The sequence below is a fragment of the Saimiri boliviensis genome, chromosome 9 (genome assembly GCF_048565385.1).
Source record: "Saimiri boliviensis isolate mSaiBol1 chromosome 9, mSaiBol1.pri, whole genome shotgun sequence".
NCBI lineage: Eukaryota > Metazoa > Chordata > Mammalia > Primates > Cebidae > Saimiri > Saimiri boliviensis.
Window position 1 is genome coordinate 21677548 of NC_133457.1, and position 20760 is coordinate 21698307.

The window sequence follows — 20760 nt, forward strand, 5'->3', positions numbered from 1 at the left end:
TTCCTTTCCTTTTCTTTACTTACAGACGTGGGTTTATGCTTTAAGGTTTCTAGGGGAAAAAATATTTTTAAACAGTATTGAGCACATATTTTCAAGGCATTTGCTAAATACTTTTATTTTTATTTTTATTTTTTTGTGGTGGAGTCTCGCTCTGTTGCCCAAGCTGGAGTGCAGAGGCACCATCTCTGTTCACTGCAACCTCTGCTTCCTGGGCTCAAGCAATTCTCGCATCTCAGCTGCCTGAGTAGCTGGGACTACAAGTGTGTGCCACCACTCCATGCTAATTTTTTGCATTTTTTGAAGAGATGACATTTTGCCATGTTGCCCAGGCTGGTCTCAAACACTCAGGCTCAAGCTCTCTGCCTGTCATGGCCTCTCAAAGTGCTGGGATTATGGGTGTGAACTACCATGTGGGGCCGCTAAATACATTAAATGCATTATATAATTTCATTCTCACAACCCTGAGAATAAGTACTGTTACTATGTCCATTTTTTTTTTTTTATAGAGGAGGCACAGATAAGGTAAATAATTTTAATGAGACCACAAAACCTAAGTTTTTTAATTGATACTTTAATTATGATAATTCACCAAGTGCATGTCTCCCATGAATGTCTGTTGCTACGATAGCATCAGGTCTGAAAAAATGTGGTTGCTTTGGCATTTCATCGGCATCTTGTGCCATTCACAGTAACTCTGAATATTATTCCTAATGAGGATATACATTCTCTGTACCTTCATGGAATTTAGCATGATTCCTCTGGCTATTGAGAATAGTCACAGCTACTGGAACTAAACTGGATAAACTTGGATAAGTAAGTAAAAGTTTTACTTATTTTTACTTTGTAAAACATCCTGGTTATAATGTTACAATGTCAGAAAAGGTCCTAGATGGCCGAGCTCAGTGGCTCACACCTGTAATCCCAGCACTTTGGAAGGCCAAAGTGGGCGGATCATGAGGTCAGGAGATTGAGACCATCCTGGCTAATACAGTGAAACCCCGTCTCCATTAAAAATACAAAAAATTAGCAGGGCATGGTGGCACATGCCTGTAGTCCTATTTACTTGAGAGGCTGAGGCAGGAGAATCACTTGAACCCAGGAGGCAGAGGTTGCAGTGAGCTGAGATTACGTCAGTGCACTCCAGCCTGGGCTACAGAGTGCGACTCCATCTCAAAAAAGAAAGAAAGAAAGGTCTTAGATATTTAATCCAACACCAGCATTTCATAGGTAGGCCTAGCTGGTGGGAATAATTAGAATAGGATCACAAATGGACAGATCAGGACCAGAACCCACATCTCTTTCTGACTCATTAGTTTATTGAATCCAATACCAGCATGTCATACGCAATGACTCAGGCACAGCTGAGAGTAACTAGAATGGGATCACATAAGGACAGATCAGGATCAGAACCCACGTCTCTTTCTAACTGATTAGTTATAGTTGGTAAAGATTACATACTAACTAAAGTCTGTAGCATGGAAAAAAATTAATGAGAATATTCATAAGTGAGCGTTGTTTATAGTACTATCAAGAAGGATAATTGTTGGCTAATTTGAATATTACATACTTGTATTGGAGAATAGTAGCAGCACTAGGTGGTATTGTACTGATTCCCGACCCTCACTGCACTTTAAAAATCACTGGGGGAGACTTAAAAAGAAATACCTAGGCTCACACTCAGGAATTTAGATTATTTGGCTGGATCAAGATAAAAGTTTTTTGGGTGATTCTAATATGCAGACAAAGTTACAGACTATTGAAATATTGCCTGCACTGCACTTAAGCCCAAGACATGAAATGAAAAATTTGTGAAATTCAGAAGTGTCATAATGTATTCTTTTGTGTAATATTAGAATTTGTATTTTTTGTTTGATAACTTTTTTTTTTTTTTTAAGAGATAGGGTCTTCTAAGACAAAAAACATGTGACTTAGCAATACCGTTACTGGGTATATACTCAAAGGAGTGTAAATCATTCTATTATAAAGATGCATGCACACATTCATTGCAGAATTATTCACAATAGCAGAGAAATTGAATCAACCTAAATGCCCATCAGTGATAGACTGGATAAAGAAATGTGATACATACACTTTTTGGAATACTATGCAGCCATAAAAAAGAATGAGATCAATTCTTTGCAGGGACATAGATGGAACTAGTAGCCATTATCCTCATCAAATTAACATAGAAAAAGAAAGCCAAATACTGCCTGTTCTCCCAAGTGGGAGCCAAATGATGTGAACACATGGACACATAGAGGGAACAACACACACTGGGGCTGGGGCCTATTGGAGAGTGTAGGGTGGGCAGAGGGATAGGATCAGGAAAAATAACTAATGGGTACTAGGCTTTTACCTCATTGATGAAATAATCTGTTCAGCAAACTCCCACAACATATTGTTGTGGGGCATTTTTACCTGTGCAACAAGCCTGCACATGTATCCCTGAACTCAAAGAGATGGAGTCTCGCTATGTTGTCCAGGCTGCTCACAAACTCATGGGCTCAAGCAATCCTCTGGCCTCAGCCTCTAGAGTAGCTGGGACAGTAGGCACACATTACCATACCTGACTTAATAATTTTACCTTAAAAAACAAAAAAGTCAGTGTTTCTGTTTTTTGTTATTTCCTCTACTCACTCTTAGATTGTGTAGTTGTAAAATCACTAACATTTAGTCAGCTCTAAAGTTTAGGATTTTTGATATCTTAATATTTTTGAAATCTGGGTAAGTCTCAAAATTGACAGCCAACTCAATAGGAGTAAACTGTGACATGTTGGAATGTGTCCCTTTGTACAAGATAGCTATTTGCAGTGCTAAAACTGTAAATTGTGGAAGTGGAGCTCTATTTGCCACTGAAAGAATCTTCAAATAGCATTGTAGTGCATCATTGAAATAAGTTAATTGTAGTCAAGGAAAATTTATTGTGAGCATTCATTCATTTATCAATTCCAGTAAGTCCTAGGCAGCACGTTAGGTGACTATAGTACTTTGAAAATGAGGAAAAATCACAAAACAGGTCAGAATTTTCTAATTTGAGAGAAATTGATATAATAAACTAATATGTCATGAATTACTTAAAATTCAAGTACAAATATATAAGCTTCCAATTGACTTTCAAAAGAACTTATTTAACTTCTAAAAATTCATAATTCAGGTAGGAAGAAACTGAAACTATGAATAAAATAAAATGTAATGTAGACAAATCCCTGGTATTATTTTACATGTTTTAAAATTCTGGAAGTTCTAGAGATTAAGAAAATGAATGTGATGCTATTTGTGGTTGTCATTAGCTAACAGTGATGCAGAATAACTTAGACTCTTAATGAAAAGAGGACTTAGGGAATTTAGTTTTTCATTTTATGCCAAGTGATTTTTTTTGTTGTCAGCTAGTGGAAATGCTGTTAGTAATATTAAGTTAACAATTTTAGAGTTTGAACTAGAGAAGATGTTCTGAGGCTGGGCGTGGTGGCTCACACCTGTAATCCCAGTACTTTGGGAGTCTGAGATGGGCGGATCACCTGAGGTCAGGAGTTGAGACCACCCTGGCCCACACAGTGAAACCCTGTCTCTACCAGAAATACAAAAATTATCTGAGTGCGGTGGCACGCATCTGTAGTCCCAGCTACGTGGGAGGCTGAGGCAGAATTGCTTGAACCTGGGAGGCAGAAGCTGCACTGAGCTGAGATGGCACTGCCACTGCACTCCATTTCTCTAGCTTGGGCAACAGAGTGAGACTCTGTGTCAAAAAAAAAAGATAAGATGTTCTAATTGTGATACTGATAAATTTTTAGTTGGTTTAACTTTTGGGGGTTTTGTAAATTTGTAAATTAGGTAATTGTGTTTGTATATTATTTGTATGTATAGAATTTCCCTTCATACTCTATTACACTGTAATAAATCTGCTAAAGGGTTACCTTAGAATCATTACCTGGTGGGATTACGGTCACATTTGTGAGCCTAATCTCACTAATAAAAAATGCGTTTTAGTGGCTCACATCTGTAATTCCAACACTTTGGGAGGCCAAGGTGGGAGGATCCCTTGAGCCTAGAAGTTTGAGACTAGCCAGGACAACATAGGGAGACAAATAACCAGCTGGTGTGGGACATCCTGGGATAGATAATCATTTGCTTCCAATGTGAAGACAGCCACCCAAAGAAGGTCAAACAAAGAAAAAAAAGGAGAAAAGAAAAACGCCTTTATGGGGTTGAGGACTTTGAGAAAGCTGCAACTCTAGAAAGCTGAAACACCAAGTAAATGCCCTTTTCTAGTCCTTAACATGACACTAAAAGATTTATTAAGTATCACAGGACATTGAGTGTACTATTATAATGCTCTTAGGACTTTTTTTGAAGATCATTCGGGGAACTTGAGTTATAGAAATGTATCACTTGGTTTTGGCACAATTTAATCATTGTGGATTCTGATAATTTATAAAAAGTATCTCTTCATTATCACATAGATGGGAGAGCTCATGTGTCCTTTAAATGATTGTCTGCAATGCTTCCAAACACTACAACTCTTTATTTTTTATATGTATTTTTAAAAATTAAGACTGGATTTCACCATGCTGCCCAGGCTGGTCTTGAACTCCTGGGCTTAAGTGATCTTCCTGCCTTTGGCCTCCTAAAATGCTGGGATTACAGGAATGAGCCCAGCCACGAGTCTTTAAATCAGTAAACATTTTTTAAAGAGATGGGTTCTCACTGTGTTGTCCAGGCTAGTCATGAACTCCTGGGCTTAAGTGATTCTCCCACCTCAGCCTCCCAAAGTGCTGAGATTACAGGCATGAGCCATCAGCCCTGTTTTTTTTTTTTTTTTAATTATAAATTTAAAAAATAATAATAAAGTGGATTTGGGGAAGATAAATGCAAAGCAGAGGGTTTTAAGTAGAAAAATATGTAAACTAGATCAGCGTATTTTGTATGGTTCATGCATTTAAAGTTTTCTCTTTAGTATAAAACTTTTCTGATTATCTAACAGTGGACACCTAAAAGTAATGTTTTGATATATTTTAAGGTTGATGTTTCCTAATCAATTACTGGCTACCAAACCTGGCTCAAGGTTTTTAGACACCAACATAAGCATTCCATTAAATGATACTAATTTTGAGAGGCAAATGATGGCAACATTTCCTGGATCAATTCCTCCTGCCTTAAGGAGATAACTCCACTGAATTTGATTATGGTACATACTGTGTTTGCTTTTATAAATTACTTAGGCCAGCACTTGGTACAAGTTGTCTTTGTACATGAAAATTGTAAATATTTAATGTGCTTTCAGTTACATCCGTAAACAGCTTTATCTGCTGAGACATTCTATTATTTGTAAAATTTAAGTTAAGCAATATTACTATTTCATTTAATTCCAGTTTAGCACAAGTTTTTCCCTTGTATACAAATCTCCGCAAGAGCATTTAACACATTTCAGTATTTAGAAATGTAAATATGTATTTAAAAGTAGATAGCAAGTTAAAAAGGAATACTTGCCTGAAATCATAAAATATAATAGTTTCTTTTAAATGGTTATTTTTTTTTCCTATAATTTACTTTCATTGAAAGTATGTTATCTTTGTTTACATACTAGATAGAAGCAATTTAGCAACATAAAATGTATTACCTATAGTATGTTCAAAAGAATGAGAAATGCAGATTCAGAAATGAGACCATCATTTTTTGCAGTTTTTAAAAAAATGCTGATCCCATTGCAGCATACACTAATTATCCAGGCTTTACATTTTAGGGCTGAAACCCTGAGGAACCTGCTGGTGACTGTTTAGCACAGAGCAGAGTTCAGGTCCATGTGCTTCCAGAATTAAAAGCTAAGGCAGACCAATTGAGAAACAAACAAAAAACCAACATCTTTGAATTTTTGAGTTTTTACTTATAATCATAGGCTTTCCTGAATTATGGAATGTCTATAGCTATTTTACCAGAAAAATGCTAGTACAGTCACTTGTTTAGAAGCTGGAAAAGTATCATTTTTTCTTTTTAGAAATTACTAAGTTCTGTTGGTGCTACAGCTGATCCTTCTTCAGTTCCAGAGGCTTCTTCTGGTGTCTGTAGCTCTTGACAGTGGTACTTCACTTTAAGTGGTTTGCCAGGGTACCAGACCAAGTGAATACGACAGGGAATTATTTCCTAGGAAATAAGAGTTATAAAATATTATGATCTGCAAAAACTTATGGTAAAAACAATTCTACATACAATTTTGTGTTTTACCTGTGTTGATAATTCATGAAGTAGAACAGTATAATCAAAATCAATTGTATCATCATTTGTTTTCTAGAGGGAGAAAAAAGAGTTAGTATAATAAATATGGTGGTATTTGGTGTAATAAATATATAATACATTCTTGTTTAGAATGGATGCCTTGACTCTCCTACTGCCTTTTAGGTTTCAGCCTCATGGTTTTTGGTAGTATTTTGCTTCAAGATATAGAATTCATCGATCCTCATTTTTGTCTTGTCACTGAGTTACATGAAAGTCTGGTTGAATGTCTATCACTTTTTCTCTCTAATATTCATAATTTTGGATGGAGACTGAGTCTGTGGAGATACAGAGATTCTTTTAACAACCTTAAGGATCTAGATACTGTATATGCACCTCAAGCTAATATATTAGCCCTGATATAACAGACAATAAGACAAGGGGATGGACAACTAGTAATTCTAGAATGCCTACCATGGGCTAGGTTCTGTGCTAGGCACCTTCTACATGTTCTCATGTAATTCTCCTTTACAATCTATGTATTATGAGCCTAGTTTTACAGGAGAGGTAATTTGAGGTTACAGCTAGGAAGTGACAAATGGGAATTCCAACTCAGATCTACTGACTCCAGCACCCGTATTCTTCATATATACTACATGAAGCTATATCACACTGTTTCTAAAACCAATGCCTTAGATATTTTTCAGTAGGCAGGCAGTTGTCTTTACCTCTTTTATTCACAGTGTTTCTGTATGTTTTACTACTGACTAAACCAACTCCATAGTTTCTTTTTGACATTTCCTTTAGATTGCTTATCTGTTCACAAGTAAAAATAGAAGAAAGAAAATTTTAAGAAAAATTCTCAATTTGGATTATAATTTTAGTCTTCCTACAATGGAGTACTCCATTTTTCTGAGAGAAAGAGAATGAGTTACTTAAAAAAAACTTTTTTTTCTTTTCTCTTTCCTCCTTTTCCCCTGTTCTCCACTTCCTACTCAGCTCTTTAGAAATGGAATCATAACCTTTACTTTCCCTTTTACCAAATACTCCCTGCATGGCAGGCTTATGTATGTGCTCACTCTAAAGCTCAAGAGCTGGAACTCTCTCCCACCAGGAGAAGTCATTGAGAGACAACAGTCCATTTACAACCTCAGGACCATGAGGGGACTCTGTCCAAGTATCTTGAGATAATGGCCAGTTTACAGTCTAGCTCTGCCCACATGGCACCAGCTCAGTCACCCAGTAGATAAGGTATTCAAGCAAGTCACATAGACCCTGCACCTGCTCGCTTCCTCCCCTGCATGCCGTTCATGCCAAGTCCCCCTTTAAAAGCCCTTGGTTTTTGTGCCAAAAGGGAAACAGTACCTTAAAGGCAGGAGCCTATACTTATTCCCCTAAGCTAGCTTTGGAATAAAGTCAGTTTATTTATACCAGACCTCACTTTTGTGAATTGGACTCTGCAAGCAGCAAACGACTAAACTTGCATTTTGGATATATTTCCAGGTTTGTGTTAAGACTACTAAAGAATATAAAAAAGCAATCCCCACCAAAAAAAAAAAGACAAAAAACAGTTTTGTCTCCTCTCTGCCTACATTGATGAAGATTTTTACAAGCCATGAGATTTCCAGTAGGTGAGGAAGTCTGGAGGGAAAAGTTACAGGAGAGGGCCTAGATAAATCAGAAAGCAACTGCATTTTCTATGGTGTCTTCTGGGCCATACTGGGTAGGTTTCCCTCCTGTCTCACAGTGCACCCATGAATGTTCAGAGCAAACATCTGTGGCACAAGCAGCAAAGTCAGAGAATTAATGAGAGAAAATTCAGTGTCTCTTTCATAAGGGAACAGTTACTAGAGGTTCCAGTGATTAGTTTGGCATTGTTGCTTTGAGGATGTTTAGCCTTGTTTGACCTCCATTTGGTGGCTTTCTTGACCTTGGAAGGAAACAGTTATCTATCCCAAGATGTCCCATACCAGCTGGATATTTATCTCAGACTTCTGTGCTATCTGTACTGTTTTTCAAGTCTTGACTGTTTATCGTGTATTTTTATAATTTAAAAATTGGTTTTAGGCTGGACATGGTGGCTCACACCTGTAGTCCTAGCACTTTGGGAGGCCAAGGTAGGAGGATCACTTGAGCCCAGGAGTTTGAGACCAGCCTGGGTGACATAGTGAGACCTCATCTCTATTAAAAAATAATTGTATATATATATATATATGCATATATATGTGTGTATATATATATATATATAGGCATATATATGTATATATATTGGTTTTACTTATACACCTAAAATGTTTTTTCTTTTTTTTTTTTTTTGAGAACAGTGTCTTATTCTGCTTTTGAAAACAACATTTTTGAAAGATATCATGGCAGTCTCCAGTGAGGCAAAAAAGAGGCCAGAGCTTAAAACAAATGTTAGGATTCCAGCCCCTGACAAACTGTTTTGCTAAAAGCGCAAAAAGAGTATTACCCATTTTTAAATACAAAATAGTGAGTCATGATAATGCTTGGAAAACCCTGTATCATTTGATTGAGAACTTCCTCAGTAAAGTTATTGAAACATCCCATTACATTTGTGTTTTTATAGATTCCTCCTTTAAGAGGAACCACCATTAAACCAAACCAAAAAGCACAGCTTATTAAAAAACTGCAGAGGAGGACATTGCACATTGCAGGCTGGCAGAGTATGCCAGGATTGGACTGCCTTCACGAAGTCAAGCTCTGCCAAGAAGTCATTTTTAATATTATTCAGAAATTATCTTTTTGGCTTCAATTCATATCATCATAAATGCCAAATCTTGTAGTCCAAATTGATGATGATTTGTTGTTACATTTCCTGGTAACTCCGCACTTAATCTTGTTGGAGACAGACTGGAAGTGTTTTGTTTGTTCCCTTTTACTTGCTCATGACCCAACCCACCCCATGCCTCTCCACCCTACTTACCCCAAAAGAGAGAGAAAACTAACAGAACCAGGGTGGTTTTAGTAGTGAGGAAGTAGGCTTAAATTAGTAATAGAAGTTAGAAAAAGTAGATTTCAGTATAATAGATAAAGTAGATAAGATGGCTTCTTATATGTAGCTTTGGCTAGTGGAGACTTAGGGTGAAGATGAGCTGCCTGATAGTGATGTGCTACAGGTTAGATAGTTTGTACAAATCTGGTACTGATTGATAGGAGTTAGAACAATACTCAGCTTGACTTTTCTCAATTCATATTAAAAGCTAAAGGTATGGCCTTATCGTATATCCCTTGTTCTTGGCACAGTCTTCATAGTATTGGGAATGACATCTATTCTTCAGTTCTAAGGAAAGAGTTGTGCCAGTAAGATGAGTCTTGTTTTACATTTGCATTTCAAACCTTTTTTTGCACACTCTTCTCTCAGGCCCTTTCATTTTGGGCCTGTGAGTTTATAAGCTTGTACTTCATCACACAGTTGCATTACAAGGTGAAATTACCCTGAGTATCAAGACAGTAATTCCCACCCAGAAAGTTTTTGGAAAAATTATAATCTTTACACTTTTTTTAGCTATGTTGGGCTAACAGCACTGTTAAATACAGTAAGAAGTTATTCTTCAAAGGTGTAGCTTTTTAAAGTTTCCTTATTCTTTATTCCCTGCTTTCAAGGCCAGACTTCCTTACTCTCTCAGTCTCCCTGTTCTGGTCACAGCAAGCAACTTCCCAGCCAGTCCTTATCTATAGGGCCCACATTCTACTCCCTCTGCAAATTACCCCTCCTGCCAGAACAGTTTCTCCCACTGAAATTGTCCTTCCCCCCAGTGTAACCCTCTCTCTGCACCCTTCAAATTAGCTAACCAGAACCAGTTTAGATTATGCAGTCCAGTTCCAGCCAGTGGAGACAGGACACAGTAGTAGAAACTCATTGTGTTAGAAATGAAAACCCTTGCTTTCCTTTGTTCGTGGTGCTCTTGCCATTGCTTCATCTGTGAGATGCACCCTTCTATGGAATTAAATTTGCCTTGCTGAGAAAATTTATGTTTGAGTGCTATTTTTTTTGTAGCACCAAAATTTGTTTCTAACAAGCACCTTGTCACTGCTGCCTCTGTGCTGTACTGGCTTTCTCAGCCCCAGTATCCTGTTGCTAGTTTCTCAGAACAGTATTTAGAACTTCTGCTCATAGAGTGTTTTTTAAAATCATTGATTGTTTTGTCTGTTGCTTGTGTTGCTTCTTTTGATCAGGGTCACAGGAGACCTTAGTGGCCACTGAATAGCAGAATTGGAAAAATCTTTGTGGATATGTGCATACTTTAAAAGAACTCTAAACTGAAATGCATATCAACCTTGAAACCAAATTTCCTAATTGCTCCAGTGATGATTAAATTTGTATTAGTTTCACTTCAGTCTGTTAGTGAGACCTCATTTAATAGGCCCTAAGAGATGAAGCAATTTGCCTTGGGTGACCCAGCAAGTCAGCTGCATATTCAACTATTATTTATCTAACACCCAGACACCACATGGAAAAAGTAAAATCTAAAACTCTTACTCAATGATCATTCTCCCTTTGCATTTCTGTTTTTTAACTGTCTAGTTACATATATGTTCTTGCTTTCCCACTTGTAGTTTGGTTGAGTGGACAGATAATGGACATTAAAGACTGGTTAGAATGGGAGAGAAATACAGCTGCTATTTTTTTGTACCCAAATATGTCATATGCAACTATAAAAGAAAGGGAAACATGTTAAAAGTCCTAGTTTTTCTCTGTTATCTCAATATGTTGCTCTATTCCTATTAAGTTTTCCTCTCACATTCACTACAATCAGTTCTACATTATCTTGACGCCATTTTCTACACCTCTTCCCCCTAACTTTTCAGGTAAAGTAAAAGCCTCTTGTTGAGGATGTGGTCATCTTGGTAGATGAGAGTGTGTCAGAAACAGAGATAAAAACTTATCTAGCAAAAGAACTAGTACTGTATCTTGACTTCTTATATAGCAACAATCAATTAGATGGTAATTTCTATTTACAAGCACTCTATAAGGGGGAAAGACATGTTGGTTTTGATAAGTAAAGACAAAATCTGGGTTTCTAATTGATGTCTATTGTACATGTCTTTGGAAAGCAAACCAAACTATTTATTTTTGGCAAAAAATGATGGTATAATGCTGGGCAAATCCTGTACTCAGAAGATATTTACTGATCATCCATCCATGGGTGAATCTATGAACAAAACAAATCTTTTAAATTGGTGCTTATGATTGGCTCAGCTTGCCTCTCTAATACTCCTAATACCTTCAACTCTCATCCTGCTCTCAGCTGATGACTTTGCCTCCTCCTTCACTGAGAAGACAGAAGCAGTTAGAACTTCCACAGACTCCCACTTTGATATCTGCCCTCCTAGTACTGGGCCACTGTTTCCTGCTTTCCCTGTAGGTGAACTCTCTGTGTTCCTAATATCATCTGGATTGATCATATCCTCTCTTGTCTATCCAAGATAGTAACTCTTAACAACTTTTCCCTCTCTTTCCTGCAATTCCTACTTTGCCTTCCTTTACTGGACTTTTTCTCATCAACATATAAATATGCTGTTACTTCTCCCAACCAAAAATAAGCAAAAAAAAAAAAAAAAAACCCTTTTAGCCCTATGCCTACCCATCATCCAGCTGTAGTCCTCTTCTCCTTCTTTTTACTCTTCTTTATTATAGCTAAATTTCTTGAAAGGACTGAGTGTCCACTTCCTCTCTTCCCACCCTTTCCTGAACCTACGCCAATCAGGCTTTTGTCCCACTGTGCCAGTTAGAGGACTCTTGATAAGCTCTCCATTGACTTCCAGTTGCTCAATCAAACGGGCAGTTCCCAGTCCTCATCTTACCTGACTTTCCGGCAGCGTTAATACTACCAGCCAGTCCTCATCCTTGAGATACTTTCTTTTCCCATATCTCCAACTGCTTAAGTCCGAAGTGTTCCATGATCCAGTCCTTACTTAACTTAACTTCATTTTTTACACTCGTTACCTGTGACCTCATCCAGTCTTGTGACTTTAAATACTATCTATATGTGATAACTAAAGCCAAGACCTCTCCCCCAACTTCATACTCTTCTGTCCAGATGATTATACAAATTCTCTATTTGGTTATAGAATTTAGAATGCCCCAAATCAAGATAATTTCCCTCAATTCTGTTCCTTCTATAAGCTTCCCAAATCAGTAAATGAAAACTCTGTCCTTCCAATTATTCACACCAAAATTCTAAAAATCATCTTTAACTTCTCTCATGTCTGATATCCATATCTAACCCATGAGCCAATACTGTCACAGAATCCAAGTGTCTTTCCAGCTCCATTGCTACCACCCTGGTCCAAGCTACCATTAGGTCTTGCCTAGAATATTGCAATACTTTTTTTTTTTTTTTTGAGACAGAGTCTTGCTCTGTAGCCCAGGCTGGAATGCAATGGTGCGATCTCAGCCGACTGTGACCTCTGTCTCCCTGGCTCAAGCGATTCTCCTGCCTCAGCCTCCCGAGTAGCTGGGATTACAGGCACCTGTCACCAAGTCCAGTTAATTTTTCTATTTTGAGTAGAGACAGGGTTTCACCATGTTGGCCAGGCTGGTCTCGAAATCCTGACCTCAAGTAATCCACCCACCTTGGCCTCCCAAAGTGCTAGGATTACAGGCGTGAGCCATTGCACCCCACCCAATATTGTAATACTTTACTGGTCTGTTCTTAACATAGCAGCCATAATGACCCTACTGTAAGTCAGATCATGTCACTCCTTTGGTAAAAACCCTCTAGAGTGAAAGATAAGACCCTTTGAATGGCCTGCAAGGTCTTACATGAGCTGATGCTCTCCACTTGCCCCACTCCATTTGATCTGTCTCCCAGCATGCTCCCTTTGTCACTCAGTTCTAGCCACAGCAGCCTCACTGCTATATCTCCTGCTCTCAGCTGATGACTTTGTCCCATTTCACTGAGAAGACCAAGCAGTTAGAATACAAATTCCACAAACTCCCACCTTGATATGTGTCTGTCCTTTTACCAGCATCTGCGCCACTGTTTCCCTCTAGGTGAACCCTGTGTTCCTAAGATCATCTGAATTGATCATATACTTTCCTGCCTATTTAGAGACATTAACCTTGCAGCCTCAGTTCCCTCTGATTTTCTTTCCCTATGGGAGCGGGGCTCAGCTCACTCTAACTTCCCTTTGGTCTCTACTCCAAAGTCACCTTTGCTCAAATTAGTCTTACTTCAGACTAAGTAGTAATTCTATCAATACCCTACATTCCCTTTTCCCTACCTCATTTTTTTTGTTTTTCTTTTTTAAGAGACGGCATCTCTGTTGCCTAGGATGCAGTACAGTAGCTCAATCATAGCTTATTGCAACTTCCAACTCCTGGATCAAGCAAAAATCCTCCCACCTTCAGTGTCCTGAGTAGTAGGGACTACAGGCATGTGCCACCATATCTGGCTAATTTTTTTTTTTTTTTTTTTGAGATGGAGTTTCGCTCTTGTTACCCAGGCTAGAGTGCAGTGGTGCGATCTCGGCTCACCACAACCTCCGTCTCCTGGGTTCAAGCAATTCTCCTGCCTCAGCCTCCCAAGTAGCTGGGACTACAGGCATGAACCACCATGCCCAGCTAACTTTTGTATTTTTAGTAGAAACGGGGTTTCACCATGTTGACCAGGATGGTCTCGATCTCTTGACCTCGTGATCCACCTGCCTCGGCCTCCCAAAGTGCTGGGATTATAGGCGTGAGCCACCGCGCCTGGCCTTCTGGCTAATTTTTAACTTTTTTGTAGAGATGAGATCTTGCTATGCTGCCCAGGCTGGTCTCAAAATTCCTGACCTTAAATGATCCTTACACCTTGGCTAGTTAATTTGTTTCATAGCATTTACCATCATGTGACACATATTTATTTATTAGTTCACCGTCTCTTTTTATCTTCTCTCCCTAGAATTAATGAGGGCAGCAACATTGTGTTCACAGTGTATCCCCAGCCCCTGAAACAATACTTAGCCCATTGCAGGAACTCAAATATTTGTTAAAGAAATGAAATGCTATTGAAACTCTTGAAATGAAATTAGAAGTTCACATGAATTCAGTCTAAGGAGAATGCATTGATTCTTGTGGCACAAGCTAATTTTCAAGTTTTTCTTACCCACTGCCTCACACTAGTGAGCTGTACCAAGTAGTAGCGTGAAAACTGGGTTGTCATTTCCCACATCACATAAGAGCTTCCAAGGAAAGCCAAATCCCAGATGGGTCTCAGAGAGGGATCAATATGTCCATGATTATCTGAGAGAGACAAAAAAAGCACATTTGTATTAATGCATTTTTGAGGCAAAATCGCAGAAGCTTCAGATATGAAATAAGGTTTAAACTTAGTCATACCTATCATCCCCCTCACAATAAGAACTTGAGCCAGGCATGTGATTTATTTGTACCTGTTTATATGTGACTTTGTGGATTTATATTCTTCAACTTGCCAAACAGTAAATCTATTCTATTCAATTTAATGGCCATTTGCTGTACTGTATACATGCAAAATAAGAGCTACGAAGCCTGTGTCCTATCAAGCCTATGTCCACAAAGTATCTTGGACCCATCCTGTCTTCTCCAAACTCACTGCCACCACCCTTCATGCCTGGGCGGCTTCTCCCTGAGACCATGGCCACTGTCTGCTACCAAATTTCTCAGCTTTCAGTCTCCTCCTTCCAGCTGTCTCACACCCAGGAGCTAAAGTGACTTTTTCACACTCATTACTGAATACTCAAAATTGACATTTAATTTAACCTAGTCTTGTTAGCTAAGAATCATTTTTTTAAGAGACAGGGTCTTGCTCTGTTGCCCAGGCTAGAATGTAGTGCCACAGTTATACTCCACAGTAGCCTTGAATTTCTGGACTCAAGCGATCCTCCTGCCATGGCCTCCCAAAGTGCTGCTGAGATTACAGGTGAGGGCCACTGTGTTGGCCAAGAAGCATTTTTAATTAGGTTGAAAAGTCTATCACTGTTAGTCTCCACCTTACCTTCTGGTTTAGGTCTACAGTCAGTGTGATGGTGGTCTTTGCTTCCCAGTCTGCCAAAATATCTTTGTGCTTCTCTGATCATTGGCTTTAAAGCTAATCAGTGTATTGGCAGCATCTCTGTCACTTTTGTTTAACACATGAAAAAAATCAGGTAGATTTGTTCTATGGCATTATTTTTGGATCTAAAATCTTTTAAATTTGGCAAACATCTTTTTTAAAACTTACACAATATCAGACACTGTGAGAGGTAGGGATACAATGACTAATAAATTACTGTTTGTGACTTTTAGGAGCTCAGATTTAATGAGATGACTGTTCATGAACCATCATTTTATGCAATTTTGCAGGGATACTATATTAAGGCCTAATAATAGCACAATACATGAGAAATACTAACAAGCTTATTAGGAAACTAATCTTTTTGGGTAGAATAATCCTTAGCATAAATTCTATTCTGTATTGGTAAAACTTGGCTGGTTTATACAGGTAGGGAAAAGGGAACGTAGGATATTGATTATAGTTAAAGCAGTATTCATTGATTTCTTGGGATCTGTGCAGGATACCAAGATGAGTCCCCACCCTCCACATGTTGACAGGGTGGGGTTATAGTTGATAGATCCCTTAAGAAAGGGAGGATCAGAAAGCTGAAGGACAGCAGGGAAAGGACAGGTTTCTTTGGGCTCGAGAGGGCTGGGGGAAGCTTCACAGAGATGAGATTTTTGCTGCACCTTAAATTGCTGTCATGTGTGTGGGGGTGGGGGTGGAGGTAGGGGTGGGAGTGGAGATCTGAGTGAGAGAGCGAGCACGTGAAGGTAGGAAGGCACGGAGCAGGGGCAGCCTCAGTGACTGGTCTTGATACAGTATACAGTATACTGGCACCAGATATTGAAAGGCCTTGTTTGCAGAGCTGCTAGGGCGGGTATGAAGTGTAACTGACTAGTAAGTGTGGGAAGATGACTTTGACTGCTGGGTGCGGTGGTCTCAGGGAGAAGTAGTTCAGGTATGAAGGATGGTGACAGTGCGTTTGGAGAAGACAAGATGAGTCCAAAACGCTTTGTGAATGCAAGCTTGATAGGAAATGGCAAGTTATTAAATGTTCGGAGATTAGGTGAAAATGACCGAAGTTTCTAGCCAAATCTAGGAGAATAGTATACTGTTACATAAATGTAGGACAGAATGTGGGAACATTTTGGGTGAAAGTAAGTTGAGTTTGTTATTAGGTATATTAAATACAGTGTCAAGAAAGCCATGAAGGTAGATGATATACAGTGCTGCAGATAGGCTGGACACAGTGGCTCAAGCATTTTGGGAGGCCGAGGTGGGTGAATCCCCTGAGGTCAGGAGTTCGAGACCATCCTGACCAACATGGTGAAAGCCCATCTTCTATTAAAAATACAAACAGTAGCTGGGTGTGGTGGCCTATATTCTCACCCACTCAGGAGGCTGAGGCAGGAGAATCACTTGAATCCAGGAGATGGAGGTTGCAGTGAGCTGAGATTGCACCACTGCACTCCAGCCTGGGTACAGAGGGACTCTGTCTCAAAAAAAAAAAAAAAAAAAAGTGCTACAGATAAATTAGGAAGGATAAGAAGTAAGATCTGGTTGGGGTTCTTGGTGATCTTGGTGGTCCCTTTATGTACATAGAGTAGAAGCCAAATAGGAAGAGGCTGAGGATGCAGCAGTGTGTATAGAATCTACTTTTGAAAAGTAAACAGAAGAAGGAAAAGGGGGTGATGGGTCTGTGAAGAAACGGATCAGCACAGCTGTGATTGATGATCTCTACAGGACAAGAGAAGGAACTAGTTGACGGAGATTTTAAAGGCGGGAAGGACACTGATGGGGCAAAATTATGAAACAACCAGAGAAACTAGAGCCAAAGGTATAAGTAAAAGAGGTCTTAGAATTAAAGGGAGTGTTGGGGAAGATGTAGCGACTTTGTGAGGTAGGAAGAAATGACAGAATCAAATGTTTCAATCTCAGTAAAGCAGAAGGCAAGACTATCTCCTGAAAGTGTATGAGGCCGGGGTGTGGGCCTTGAAGAAATGGAAAAGCTTCAACACAGCTTTCATGTGGGGGACAATAAGATGTTAGAAATGAATAGTGAGCAGCATTGAGGGCTCAGCACTTGGAGAAATCTTTTAGAACAAAATACCTGTTGAGAATCAAGCAAAAGGTATTTGTTACCTTTCATTGTCATCAATCACCCTTACGTGGCTTAAGTTTTTTGGTTCCATAATGCTTTCCTGTTAATATCCAAGTGCCTTCAAACTTGGAACTGAGGACTTTCAGTACTCTTCACTGGCTTTTCTGTGTAATTTCTTTAACCTGGTAATGTCATTTTTCCTGTCAGCATATGATAAGTAATCAGGAAGCTTTTGATCAACAACTATTCTTACAGATATTATTGTAGAGAGCGTGTTTCAGATTTCTACTTTCTGAATAGAATATCAGTATTTCACGAATGAATTTGTTGTTCCTCATTGGTATGAGCAGTTGAACCATAAGAACTTCAGAACATTACGTAATACAACACTCTGAATTCAACATCTTGGATATAAACTTTTTTGCTTATTTTACTACTAAGAGGTTTCCCATCATTCTTGTCTTCACTGACTGAAAACTTCCTTGATCCAACTCATCATCACGTATTCTACCTTCTGATGCTGCTGTGAGTTCAGATTTGTGAGATAAAACCCATCACCATAGAAGATAAGTGAGTTATAATAAATACTGTGAATAGTGAGAACATTTGAAAGGATAAGCGCTGGCAGCACTGCTATAGAATCACTTGGGCAGACACAACTTCAGCTGGTTATTCTCAGCTCTTCAGTCTTTGTATGTAGTTATACTTGGTTTCATCAATAGAAAGTTTACGAATTCATTAGAAGTAACATTTTACTGATAAAAAACAGACAACTTAAGGGGGAAAAAACAATGTGAAGCAAGGATATTCCAAAATGGATTGGATCTTCTCATTTATCCATTATACTACAACAGCCCAATGCCTTGTATCGATTAAATACTGAGTAGGAATCTGCTGAGGTTTGAATTGGGTAAAATTTATGTTACCTAAACAAAACCTTGTTGGTTTTAAGTAAATAATTTTACATACACAGACAAGCTGTAGATAGCACCATTAAATGTCTCTGCTGAATTTCATATGACAGCAAAACTCAGAAGTTTTTTGATGAAAGGTGCCCTCTAGTAAAAAGATTTTTTTTGAAGTTTCACAGCTACATTAAGTTAGATTATTGTAGAATGGCCCCTATGGATATGCAGGACTTATTAACTAAACATAATTCAGTTAACCTGCACTATTAAAGAGTGTCTAAAATCTCATGATCCTGTGGCAAATATTCAAAGAAAAGATCCAATACAATTTCTAAAATTTGTGTTTTAAGGAGTATGGATAAGCCCTATTTTCCCAACTAAAGGAGAACAATCCCTAAATAAGTATAGATTTATAAGTATCGATCATTAGCTCATTTATTTCAAGCAATACTAAATAGAAACCAATTCTGCTACAACATGAGATTTTAATTGCTCCTGTTGATTCTTTGGCACAGGACTTGATCCCAGTTGTCAGAGAACTATATGAGAATCATTCAGGGTTCAGAATTTCAGAAATGCAAGAAGCAGTATTCCACTTCCAGGTTTTTAAGGACACTTAGTCTCAGTAAGTCAGTGGGGAGCAGAGACACTCAGGAATGGAGACTACAGAGCCTCCAGTGTTGACATGGGTTTGCCACAGAATCTGGGCAAGTGAGCAAACTGTGGGAGAGGGTGGGATAATGAGTGCTGTAGTGGTTAGACATCAAGCTTAATACCCAGGAGCAAGGCCAGAGATGACTTTCGTGGTTTTGAAAATTGGATTTGCCAGTAAATGTGCGGAGTCTCAGCTGCTGCCCACACATTCTGGTGAGTACCAAGAACAAATGAGCTCAGCTTCACTTCAGCTGAGTCACTTCAGAGGGCAGGGCTCCTTTGTTAGAGACAGCACCACTGCCCATTAACCACTGACCTGAAATGAGATAAACATGACTCCCCTGCAGCATCCCAGAAAAGGTCTCACCCGGCCCTGGGGCATAAGGCTGTGATGAGCAGAGTGGAGGTTCTGGAGGCTGTCATAGGAAGTTTCAAAAGCCACTGCCAGAAATAGAGATGTCACCTCAGCTCCTGGACTCAACCCTGAAAACAGCACCCCTGTATGCATATCCTATTTCAGAATCCTCTACCTCTTACCTGGGGTTCAGTTCTTACCATGCACCTCATTCTGGGATGGAAAATGAGATTAAAGGGATACTTAACTGTTGGTGGAGTTACTGCATTGGACTGGAGATGAACAGAAAGATAATATCTCTGAGTTTTGTTTAAATTATGAGGCATACCACAATCTTTAGTTGAATGAAAGTACCACTTTAGGGATAAAAACTTAAGTGATCTTTTTTTTTTTAAAAGATTCAGTTATTACATACATTCATGAATATAGAAATTCCAAATGCTGATTCATACCAGGTATGCTGACTATCTCCAAGGGGTTTTTCAGTTGCTTCATTTGCTTGTAAAGCAGGTAATCCTCTTGTTGTCTTTTCTTTTTCTCGATGAACCGCGTACAAGTTACATTAACGGCTGGTCTGGGTTTCTGATTCTTGAAAAACACTCGAGCAGAACATTTCCCCAAATGTTCCTCACCTTCCTGAAGTAAAGATTTTGGAATTAAACAGGATACTTTCTCATCACCTCCCACTCACCCCAGTGCACACAGGCACACACAAGATTGAGAAAAGTTCATTGTACATGGCAGGCAGGCTCTGCCATGAATAGATGTAGTGGGTTTTGCTTTATAGGAAGTGGTTTCTGTTGTCATAGCTGAATACAACAGTCCTCTCTTTGCTATCATTTAAACTCGTCTGATTGTGACTTTATAAAATGATGTTGGGCATATTTCCAAAGAAATATCATTGACATCCATTGAACACTGCTTGGCTCAAACCTCTAGGGTAATGGACACTTTCCTCTCTAATATGGACCAACGTAATCCTTAGGTGGACCTCAAAGTTACTAACTTGAACTAAAAGATGAAGCTGGCTCCTAATTTTTTTGAGACGGAGTTTTGCTCTTGTTGCCCAGGCTGGACTGTAATGGCGTGATCTCGGCTCACTGCAACCTCCACCTCCTGGGTTCAAGCGATTGTCCTGCCTCAGCCTCCTGAGTACCTGGGATTTCAGGCATGCACCACCATGCCTGGCTAATTTTATATGTTTAGTCGAGACAGGGGTTTCTCTATGTTGGTCAGGCTGGTCTCGAACTCCCGACCTCAGGTGATCCGCTCATCTCTGCCTCCTAAAGTGCTGGGATTACAGACATGAGCCACTGCGCCTGGCCGAAGCTGGCTCCTATTTACAAAAATAACATCTTCTTGCTGCCTTATGAATTAGGTCCTCTTATTCCAGTTTGAAAGATTAAGATACTGAGGTCTAAGGAGGAACCTACTCTGTCTCACAGCTGATAAGCAGTAAGCCAGGGCTTGACCTCCCTTCTGTCTAACACCAAAGCCCAGACTCTCTGCACT

At 39.1% G+C, this 20760-nt stretch overlaps 1 protein-coding gene across 1 annotated transcript in view; it reads right to left on the reverse strand.

The window, feature by feature from the left end:
* Positions 1-5860: 5860 nt before the first annotated feature.
* The window catches only part of RARRES1 (retinoic acid receptor responder 1), a 32817-nt gene continuing 17917 nt past the window's right edge, over positions 5861-20760 (reverse strand). Inside the window, exons 3-6 of the mRNA XM_074405559.1 lie at positions 19701-19884; positions 14319-14455; positions 6220-6282; positions 5861-6138 (exon numbers count right to left, since the gene is read on the reverse strand). Coding sequence (XP_074261660.1) covers positions 5989-6138; positions 6220-6282; positions 14319-14455; positions 19701-19884 — 534 coding nt within the window. The 3' untranslated portion in view covers positions 5861-5988. The remainder of the gene's footprint in view (positions 6139-6219; positions 6283-14318; positions 14456-19700; positions 19885-20760) is intronic.